General features: G+C 36.8%; 1 protein-coding gene and 1 long non-coding RNA gene across 2 annotated transcripts; both read left to right on the top strand.

The window, feature by feature from the left end:
- The first annotated feature begins 2,306 nt into the window (after window positions 1–2,306).
- On the top strand, window positions 2,307–4,379 carry cst3 (cystatin C (amyloid angiopathy and cerebral hemorrhage)). Its single transcript, XM_082154317.1, has 3 exons — window positions 2,307–2,638; window positions 3,806–3,916; window positions 4,009–4,379. The coding sequence occupies exons 1-3, from the start codon at window positions 2,438–2,440 to the stop codon at window positions 4,084–4,086; spliced, it is 390 nt and encodes a 129-aa protein (XP_082010443.1). The 5' UTR covers window positions 2,307–2,437; the 3' UTR covers window positions 4,087–4,379.
- A 4,414-nt stretch (window positions 4,380–8,793) lies between these two features.
- LOC309486839 lies at window positions 8,794–11,638 on the top strand. The gene is made up of 3 exons (XR_014201693.1): window positions 8,794–9,366; window positions 9,616–9,945; window positions 10,066–11,638. It is a non-coding gene; the product is annotated as an uncharacterized lncRNA (long non-coding RNA).
- The last annotated feature ends 263 nt before the right edge of the window (window positions 11,639–11,901 follow it).

Here is an 11,901-nt window from a genome sequence, read left to right as displayed (position 1 = left end):
GCCCTCGGGCGCTTGAGTAAATAAATAAATTAAATATGTGGCAGCCGTTGTGTGCAGTAAACTTTCTTTTAACAAGCCTGTTGTACTGATGTGATGACCAATGATAGTTTTAGAGCTGGTAAGCCTATTTAGAGGTGCAGATTAATTCAGGTAGGACTCTGTGTAGACATATTTTATTATGTGTATTATGAGGTGGTCCGCGAAAATTCTTGATTACAAATAGTGGTCCACACACACAAAAAGTTTGAAAACCCCTGCCCTAAAGTTAGCAGTTTGGTGCAAACTCCGCCCATCGGACGCTTTCATTTGCCAACTCAATCACGTATTTACCTGTCAAGAAAAGTTCAGACTTCTGAAAAATCATGGACGGATCCATTTGCGACAAAAAGCTATGTTAATACTATCTATCAGGATGTGCCAACGCTGGTTATGGTTATGGCTTAGGCCGGTTATGTTTAAGATTAGTATTTGTTTCAGTGTTGTCGTATAGGCATGCAGCGCGGTGATTGACATGACCAATGAAATCTTTAGAATCGGCTGCGGGGCGGGGTTTAAAGTAAGTGGCGCTCACTCACTGCAGAGCCAAATGACGTGCGATTGACCTAGTCCTGCTCCACCTCTGTGAAACTAAAAGCTTTTAGGCATATTTATTTATTTATTTATTTATTCAAAAACAATTTTTGGGTCACTCAATGTTCGAGTTATGCTTCAAGTAAAATGTTCATAATGTTCTGTATAGTTTGCAATCTACACGTGGAAATCAGTATGTAGGTGAATCAACAAATGTGTCTCTGTGACTAGTTACTGTCATTTTTAAATCGTATTGGTTGAGGTGATACTATATCACCTCAATCATAAGGTTGCAGCTAAACTCTCCTGGACAGTGGCTCTCCAGGATCAGGGTTTGAAAACACTGGGCGCTCAAAGGCAAAGTTTTTGGAAACACATGGTCTAAAATCTACTTAGTCTTTCAGACTGCAATCCTTAATGATTATACCTGAACAATTATAGCTAAGCGGTTTCTTAATTTAAGGGGTTTGTTCCAACTATATTCACAGTGTTTAAAAAAATGATGTCCAGACTACTTATTCGGTAATGATAGAAAATCTGCGGAAGGAAACTGCAGGCACATTCACTCTTTCGTAGGCCTACTTTCTGCAAATAACAGTGATTATAATAGTTGTAGGAATCAATCATTAGGCTATTCCACACAATGCACTGATTAACTTCACTAACTTGACTAAGAAGCTGAGACAAAATATTTAACAAATGTGACTTAAAAGCATATCAAATAAAAAAAATTACAGTACAAAGTTAGAGCAGCAGTTTTTTTTTTTTTATATACTTCTTTTAGAACACAAAAACTGTGGTTAAAACCAAGGCCACAGACTTACTGCAATAATCATTATAGACTCAACAGCTGCGACGTTGCATGTGGTTAAACTCTGTTTATACGAATGATTCTGAGATTCCTTGAGTTACAGTGAATGAAACAACTGTCAGACTCAGACTTCTCTGAGATGGCAGTGTTGACACCACTTTGATAAATTAAGGGACCACTTAAACTGCTTATTTTTATATCGTATAGTTGTTCAAGGAGTTCGGGATTTTGTTTTATAGAGGGAACCAGAGATCATTTTGTGTTACTTTTCACCTACTTTGGTTGAGATCACGATAGCAGGGACAGATTTATAAAACCGGGACAGATTTATAAAACCAGAACATAAGCCGTAAAGACCTGCAAATCATGCTACCTCAAGCTGCTTATACAAATAAGGACAAAATAAATGAAATTGTCAATAGAAACAAAGAAAGAGGGATTTACAAAAATTAAAACCCACCTGACTGGTTGAAGCAGGCAGGCCAGTTTGAATGGTAGAGAATTCCATTAGTTAATATTAATTATCTTAAAAAATATATATTCTTTATAAAAGTACAAGAATATAATGTTTCATTCAAATGGTAAAAAAAAAAAAAACATTCAAATTTAGCCTAAAAATTGTCAAACATCTGAATAAATAGCTACAACACAGGACAAAACAAACATAAATGACTGAAATACAATATTTATAAACCAAAATTAAGTAATTCCGATGTTTTTTAAATATAGATTCTGCAAAACAATGTCAAATAATTGCGTATTAGTGTAAAGCAGACAGAAAAGTATTCCAAAAACAGAAGTCGCCTTGCAAGCAGAGAGAGAGAGAGAGAGAGAGAGAGAGAGAGAAAAAAAAAAGTTTGTTTGTTTCTTTCAAACCCGTTGTCCCTCCCTACAACTGCGATTGGTGGATGCGCGAAGCCCCGCCCTTATTCGCAGCGCTGTAGAGACCGACGTTTGTGTATATAATCTCAGACAGCATATTTGGTTCCATCAAGTTTCGATTTGACGACATTAGGGAGAATCAAGACAGCCCGAGTCAATTAATACAGCTTAAACATGTATCTTAAAATGATTGTTGCGTTTCTGGCGGTGATTTTGGCCGTGGCGAGCGCTGGGCTGGTTGGAGGTCCTGTGGATTCAGACATGAGCGACGAAGGAGCTCGGGATGCGTTACAGTTTGCAATGGCCCAGTTCAACAGGCAAAGCAATGATGCGTTTGTGCGTCAGGTTTCCGAAGTCGTCAAGGTTCAAACACAAGTAAGTAACGTTAGGCCTTACTTTAAACGTTTGTTCTGTCATTTATACTCGGAACGTCACTAAATAACACCCAGTGAGAAACGCAGGCCGCTGTCATGGTGGCACGTCCTGATTTTGCCGAGACCTATTACTATGTTATATAGTCAATGTCAACCTTTGATAATTTTGTCACCGATCATTTAGTTGATCCTGGAACAACATCCCTGTCCGTTTTTTAGTCCTAACCATATCCCTATACCTAAACCTTACTTAACACATAAGTTAGGCTATACCTAAAATCAGAGGGAAATGATAGGTGAATAAGAATGGTGTAACGTTAAAGCACCTAACCCTAGTTGTAGGTAACTTTACATTAACTGTAAACCTATCAGTCAAATCGTATTGGTTGATTGGAATGTTGATCCAGGAACATGTTACACTTGGTGAAATCAGGTTCCGCGTCATGGTGTGAATGACTGCGTCAACAAACCTGATTTAATTGACATAAGCCTGTTTAAAACAGTCACAAAGGTGTGACGATGTGACTGTATACAAATAAATGTATAAAAAATAGGCTAACTGTCTGAATATATTTTCTAAACTTACTATTTTTTTAATAGTATGTAATCCAGAAGCAACTAGTATTCAGATACTAATTCCATATGCCAATAGGATTTAATGGCAAACAATTGTTAGTAACAATGGAATAAGGTATTTATTATCAATATTGTTAAAATGATTTGAAGCAAAGAAGTTAACACTGGTATGAGAAAGTATTAAGTATCTAACGAATAGTTACTAGAGATGTTGGAAAATATACTATAGGAATAATGAAGGAATAAATAAATAATATAATATGTTGTTGGCCCAAACATGGAAACTATTTATATTATAGGCCACAAAAGGATTTTTATTTTTAAAGGTAAGACAGTAAAGGATTTTTCATATGTGATGTTTTAAACAGTATTTGAAGTATGACCAATGTTTTTTGAAAATTGACAAAACTACCAAAAAAATGCTATAAATAACTTTTTACTGCTTAAAATGTCCTCTTTGCTCACATCATGATATGATCATGGTAAGAAAGATCTTTTAAGCATCAGTTAATGTAGGTTGCTTTTGTGAAATTGTGACACATTACATCAAGGTTTACCCAACAATGTCTGAACATGTTTCTGGTTGCTCTAGGTTGTCTCAGGCCTGAAATACATCTTCACTGTGAAAGTGGGCAGAACATCTTGCAGGAAGGGGGGAGATGAGACCATGTGTGCCATTCATGCGGACCCTGCTATTGCAGACGTAAGACACACTGTCTCATTTACACTATTACAGTTACCTGTTTGCATTTCTCAATTTCCATATTAAAAGAGATTTACTTTTTTTCCTTTTAGGTCACTGAGTGCAAAATTGCAGTCTGGAGCCAGCCATGGTTAAAATCAATTAAAGTAGTTGAAAACACCTGCATGTAGAGCATGTTTCTAGTGCAGTTTGAGGCTTTTTAACATTCATGCAGCAATAAAACTGACTTGTTATTGCTAATTATGGTAAACCAGATGTCTTTCCTATTGATAAAATAGGAATTTGATTTGTCGTGATAACCTTTGATGTCAACAACAAATCATGATATAAGAATGCTTTACTAACACAATAATCATGTAATCTCATTAGACTCAATTGCTTTGAAAAAATCTTATTAATTTCAAAATAATAAACTGCATTTTCCAATATTTGTTCATCCTTATTAAAACATGGTTGAATGAGATATGTCTGTGCACTATTTTTTGGTTAAATACATTTTGGGAGTCATACTGATTTGGAGGATTGAGAACACTGTATATTATTTTGTGAATTTATACATAAAGAAAACAACCCAATAGTATTTATGTGATAATAACAGTTATAGGAGTGTAAATACCAGAACTGATGTATTTGGATGTGATTTAAATTTAATGTTTACAGTTTTATAAATACCTCAATCTTGCACTCACATGCAATACTTTTCTCTAAATATGAAATAAACCTCTGCAGAATTAATGCATTGATACAAGCATTTTGATACAAGGGCTGAAACTATTTCTTTTGCCACAACTGCAAAAGAGTTTGATCAGCTTTATATTGTTTTGTTTTTCTTTACCTCATAAAAATGATGATGGATAATAAGGATATTTTATCTTTATCATGCATGTTCTAATAATCCCTATGGTGTTTGCGTGACAAGCCAGTGGTGTACAGAAATGTATACTAATAAAATAATTTATACTAATTACACTGTAATGTAAGGTGTATAGCATTATGTTATTTTAAGTTCAGCACAGCTTAGTTAGTACTCCGCTATGAAGCTAATCTATTAATATATTTCCTTCAAAAACGTTTCACCAGGAATAAATCTTAAAAAAAATTAAATATTGCAATGAACAATTTAGTATAATGTTTGTTATAATGATGCGAGTTGTCAGTTGTCGTTTTTTATTACTACTGTTCGTTACTGCTATTTATGTCTTTTAAAATACATTGATCTTGCCATGTGTCACAATCAGGTATTGACACACAATGAAGATGAATCTCCAATAAAGTCTTTAATATGCAAACACAGATGAAGGCAGGTAAATCGAAATAACACGCGTGCATTGGCAAGACCGGACAACTCTAATGAAACGAGAACTTATACAAGGAACAAACAAACAATGGTAAGTTGTTAGTCAACAGCTGAACAGAATGACTAATCAAATGAGTGATCATATTAGATCATAGATCATGATAAGATCATATTTAATTTATTAAAACATAAATTACATAAAACAAACTCAAAGCTGAACATAACTGTGACATTATGCCCCATCCTGGAAAGGCGCAACCTTGAGCTACCAGTCCAAATGAGGGAGGAGTCTCTGGAGGAGGATGCAGAGTAGGCTGAGTACAGGAGAGCAGGGAAGATGAAAGAAGGAGAGACCAGAGTGTCGATGACAGTGGGAGGAGTCAGGTGGGGACCGAGAGTCCAGCCAATGGAAGACGCAGCCAATGGTTGTGGAGCTGGAGCCCTAGGCACAGACAGAGAGTAGATGGGAGATAGCAAGGCCAATGGCTTCGGAGGGAGGGCAGAGCCAGACTGAGCCATCGGGGTCTAGAGACAGAGTGCAGCGGATGGCTCGCAAGTCCGTGGTGCAGGCGAAGCAAAATCTGACGAAGGTGGAGCCAGAGGATCGAGGGAGCCTGATGGACCCGTAAGGCCGAAGGTCTCTGGTGGAGGTGAGTGAGTGACGACGATCAGCGGCTAGAGGCGGAGCCAGGGGATCCACTCGCCCAGGAGGAGCTGGATAACGGGAGCCGAGGGGCTGATGGAGGACAGCGAAGAGATGGGCGGGGACACTGAATACTTTGTGCTGAATGGGACCAGCAGGTGTGCAGGGCTGGGTGGGATCAGTGGGGGTAGAGGCTCATCCTTTCCAAACACCAGCAAACTGTCAGAGTTTAACAGCGATTCACTCTCAGTGGCAGGAGAGTAGGTGGGGCTCCTCTTCATACCCTCGTACTCCACAATAGGCTTGTTCAACTTCATACAGCGCTGTGCAGACCGAACGGCGGCTGACTTGAAGCACTGCATGCTGGTTAGAAATTGTGTCCGACTTGAGACAGCGCCGACGCCACGTTCCTGTGACGTATGGCATCAAAGTACAGCGAGAGTGATTCGAGAGCTGCACAAGCTCTGATGACAACACATCTGCTTCACGATTGGCTGAATCCACCGCATGACAATAATCACGTGTGTTTTGTGTTAATTCAGTTCCACTAATGTTCATGTAACGCAGTTCGTTGTTGTAGGAAGAAGGAGGTGGGAACTGTCGAACATTCAAAGACTTTTGACAAATAAATCAACAACAAAACGAAAGTAAAGGCAGCAGTCCCTCACGGACGACTGCTGCCACATATAATTAAACAAAACATTCAATAAAATAGTCCAGGCCTGGTCCTCTCTCATCCTTCACGATCATCGCTTCTCCGTAAGAGATACAATACCAGAGCATTGCGTGTTCTCTCACGGCCCTCGGCCTCATCCTGCTCCCCACAGTTCACAAATGATCTGTTTTTTATATCAGTAAAAGCATTTTTCATGTAGTCGCGAAGTTATATTGTGTCATGTTTATCAAAATAAAATGATTAAAAAACGTAGACCCCACTACATTGGTAGGCTATAGTATAGGTATGCATACTAGGCTACTAACTAATGAACTCAGACATGAAGAAAAACAGAAATGACAGAAAACAAACTCAAAACTGAACATAACTGTAGCCTACATAACTGTGAAACCATGAAAATAGCCATAGATGTTGTTGGTATGGCAATAAAATAAATATGAGCAAATTTGATAGCCTAAATAAAACTGTATGTAACAAATATTTTAAAATTTTCTAATCTTATTTTAGTAGTTCCAACTTTTTAACTTTTCAGTGGTTATTTTATGTGTATATGTAGGCATACAAACAGCTATAGCTATACGCTGATTTCACGCAGCCGCCATTTTGAAATCGAAAGTGAGGCTCCGGTGGGAAGAACCCCGGAAGTAAAGATAAACAACAATGCCTTGGATTACCAACCTGAAGCTGCTGCCGCGATTTACACTATTGGATGTTAATATTCAATATAGGATATGTATATAGTTCATTCCTGCTTCTTTTTTTACATTCTGAATTATATATAAAAAAATTATTTTATTTAAAAATGAATTTCACTGTATATAGTCTAAAGTATGAAAGAAATGTATGTACATTTTTAGAATTGACACAACATCATTAAACACAACAATACGCCATCGCATTCACGACTCACCTGTGATTAAAGGCGACACTTCCGGTTTTCTTCCCACCGGAGCCTCGCTTTCGATTTCAAAATAACGGCTGCGTGAAATCAGCGTATTACTTTAACAACCCGAATAGTTATTGACTTGCTTGAAAACCATAGACTGTATAAACCTTGAAACCAGGGCTTGACATTAACACCCGCCAACCCGCCAAATGCGGGTGGATTTTGCTCGTGGCGGGTAACATAGTCACTCCAACTAGCCACTGTGGCGGGTTGAATAATTGTAGTCTTTTCAAAAGGCATCTGAAATAAGTGTGACACTACGACACTCACACTACAACTCCCATAGGGCTGTCAACGAATATTCTAAATTCGAATATATATTCGAATAGTTTTAAAAAACAGAATTTCGAAGGTGAAAATGAATATTCGAATGTGGAAAAACGGCCGCGGTAGCAGAGGCGCGGCTGTCTGCTTTGCAAGTGGGCGCGTTGCCTGAGGGGTCAGGGACAGGTAACAGGAAGAAGCGTTAACGTTAAACAGAAACATTACTAAAGTGTAGGCTACTGTAATGACTGAATAGATATTGCATGAATAAGGTAGGTTAGATACAGCAGTTTCATGCACTACAGGCTTCCACTGGTTTGATTATTTACCGTTTCATGTCAAGGAAAAGTTCCATGTTTACCACAGCACAGCTCGCTCGGAGCGTTCAATGTCGGTTCTATATAGGCTAAAAACTTAAATTATTGTTAATAATATTTGTTTCAATCACTGAATGAAGCCTCCCAGACAGCAGCTGACTGCGATCCGGATCCGTCTTCAAACCGGCAAATCCGCGTCACAGTCACCTCCGTTTCACTGCTCTAAAACGGATCCAGCCCGGGCCCGGTTTCAGTGGGCGGGAACAACAGTCGCAAAACAGATTCGGGCCGTATCCGTGGAAACGAGCGCGCGAAACATTTTTTCTGGAGTTCAGAAGAGGAGGCTGCCACGGTCGCTACTCGTTATCCTACCAGGCTCAAACACTTCACCAAGGTAAGTCACACATGGTCAAACTGTTTTATTAATTAATACATTTCTTATTGATTATTGTGTACTCGTTAGCTTTTAACTAACTAACTAATTTTTAACTTAAGTTTTGGAGTTTGTATTGCTCCTTAGATCGGTAGCTGCTACTGAATCGTAATGTTAGCTAGCCTAACTCTTATTTATGTTTTCAGAGGGCATATGCTAACACGAAGACGACCCAGAGGATTGTAATTATATGTAATTGACGAATTTGAACTGTTTTCATTTATTTTCACTGTTGTTAAAGTTTTTACTGCGGTAATGTTAGTGATAGGCTAGCGTTAGCTTAGCTAAGGCCTCCCGCAGACATTTCACTTTATAATAAGGTTTCATTTGTTAACATTAGTTAATATTAATTACAATTAACTAACCATGAACAATACATCTGTTACTGTATTTGTTAATGTTAGTTAATATATATACTAACAGTTGTTCATTGTTTGGTCATGTTACTTCACACTGTGCATTAACTAAGGTTAACAAACAGCCTACAACATTTTATATTAATAATGCATTAGTACATGTAGAAATTAACATTAAAAAAGATTAATAAATGATGTAGAAGTGCAGTTAATTTTTAGTTTGTCAACTAATGATGGTATTCTCTTCTGCTCACCAAGACTGTGGTTATTTAATAAAAAATACAGCAATATTGTGAAATATTATTACATTCTATAGTAAAATATTGGCTAATTTATTCCTGTGATCAAAGCTATAATTTTCAGCATCATTTCTACAGTCTTCGGTGTCACATGATCCTTCAGAAATCACTCTAATATGATGATTTGGTGCTCAAGAAACATTTATGATTATTATCAATGTTGAAAACAGTTGTACTGCTTCATATTTTTGTGGAAACAACTATACCATTCAAACATCTGTAGTAAGTTTAATACTTTTATTAACCAAGGATGTCTTAAATTAAGTCAATGACATTTAAAATGTTACAAATTAATGTCTTATAAATGTCTTAATTTAATAAATGCAAATACATGCTGTTCAACTTGAACTTTATATTTATCAAAGAATCATGAAAAAATTATCAACATTTCCACAAAAATGTTAAGCAGCACAACCGTTTTCAGCATTGATAATAATAATAAGAAATGTTACCTGAGTTCCAAATCAGCATATTAGAATGATTTCTGAAGGATCGTGTGATATCTGATTCTGATCAATTTAAATGAATGTTTAAGTAATTGATATAGGCCTACCAGTTTATCCCTTAACTGATCTACATTATAGAAGAAATATAAATCAGGGCTCAGAAGCTTATTAGCTGGAGGTTGATGTTTTTTTGCACATTTTTTTTTTTCTTAACAGGAGCTGTAAGGAAAAACCAGTCTTCTACCAGTGCAGCAGATAGTGGAATAGGTTCTTGCGGCATCCGTTGATTTAACCTTTGACCCGTGACGGCGGCTGGAAGGAACGTTCAAGAGCCAAAGAGGCCTTAACTGAGGTAAATTTCAGATATAAGAAGCACAGCACAGTACAGAACAGCCGTCAGATTCTTTATTTAGTGTGACAATACATGAATATCTAAAATCTTTCTTCTTGGTCTTTTTTTTTTTTTTTTCAGATGCCTCATGGGAATTAAACGGCACATATGAAGTGGTTTGTAATACCATGGCTTTCCTGTCCTGTCCTTGATGTGTTTACAGTTCATTCTATCAAATTATTTTGGTAACACTTTACAATAAGGTTCATTGGTTAACATTAGTTAACTACCTTAGTTAACATGAACTAAGAATGAACTGCACTTCTTCAGTATTTATTAATCTTAGTTAATATAAATTTCAACATATACGAATACATTAAAATCAAACGTGATTTGTTAACATTAGTTAATGCGCTATGAACTAACATGAACAAAACAATGAACAGCTGGATTTTTATTAACTAACATTAACAAACATGAATAAATACTGTAACAAATGTGTGGCTCATTGTTAGTTCATGTTAGTTAATACATTAACTAATGAAACTTATTGTAAAGTGTTGCCATTATTTTTTGTATGTTTTTTCTTTGCAGCTTTTCACTGCCTCTGATCAATGCCACATTTTTTGGGGATAAATAATACATTCATGAGGCTTATGTTTTAAAGGGAAAGTTCACTGAGAAATGAAAATTTGCTCTTAATTTATTCAACCTCAAGCCATCCAAGATATTGGTGACTGTTTTTCAGTTAAACAGTAAAGAAGATTTTTAGCTGAAACTGTGGTCTTTGGTGATTCATGTAATGCAATTCAATGGCTACTGTCACTTTGAGAGTAAAAAACAAACATATTACAGGCAAAACACGACTGCAGTGACACAGGACTGTTTGCAGATGCTGTGGATTACAGGTAATAATGTTGTAAATAATGTAAATAATTGTTTTGCTTCATACGACCTCAATGAATCGTCAGGAGCCACAGGTATTAATTTTGTTTTCCCTGTAATGTTTTTTTTACTCTCAAACTGACTGTAGCTATCGACTTGCATTATACGAATCATCAAGGACCACATTTTCAGCTAAAAATCTTCTTTACTGTTCAACTTGTAGTTGCGTAGCTGTCAATGGAGGGAAAGAAATCTCAGATTTCATTAAAAAGCTCTCAGTTAATTTGTTCAGAAGATGAATGAAAGTCTTACGGGTTTGGAACGACATGAAAGTGAGTAATTAATGACAGAATTTAAATTTTTTGTGTGAACTATCTCGTTAACGGCAAGTAGAGACTTAAGTGTTTTATATAAACTTTGAGTACTTGTGCAAAAATGATCAAAATAAAAATAAAAGATGCACAGTGGCACTGTTTTGCATTGTTTTGTGAATTTGTTTTAATATGCTTAATAAATAAAAAATTTATCAAAAGATAAAGCCCTTGAATATGTCAAATTTATTGTCCAAATAATTTTTCTTTGAATGCATGTTTACTGTGAAGTAGTGGCTGTGAGTTAGTGTTGACACTAGATTATCAGGTGGTATTTTAGTGTAAAAAAGTACAGTAATTCAACTTTTTATTGCCTAAGCATTTTGTGTTAAAAACAGAAAAAATATCAGTGGCATAAGATTAGATCATGTAAATGAGAAGATTCATGAAATTCTAGATATGTATACTACTTAGAGCGAGCGAGTGTGTTTGTGTACTGTAAACAAAATGAGCTGGCCCTGATCCGGCATGATTCTGGACCAGATCCAAAACAGAGCTGGACCACAATTGGGCCAAATCGCCATAAAGGAATCCGGAGCTGGCCCAGTTCTGGTCCAGATGAGAAAAAACGGATCCGTGCCGGTGTTGGCCCGTTGTGCCAAAAGACACCGGCCCGAGTCCGTTGCGCGGATCTGGCCCAGAACTTACGAAGTGTCTGGGCCAGATGATTTTTGCTATCTGGGCTGCTATATAAGAGTCGCGACCTTAAATTGCTTGCACA

The sequence above is a fragment of the Leuciscus leuciscus genome (assembly GCF_965113295.1).
Source record: "Leuciscus leuciscus genome assembly, chromosome: 22".
Classification (NCBI taxonomy): Eukaryota; Metazoa; Chordata; class Actinopteri; order Cypriniformes; family Leuciscidae; genus Leuciscus; species Leuciscus leuciscus.
This window is presented reverse-complemented; position numbering and strand designations above follow the sequence as displayed.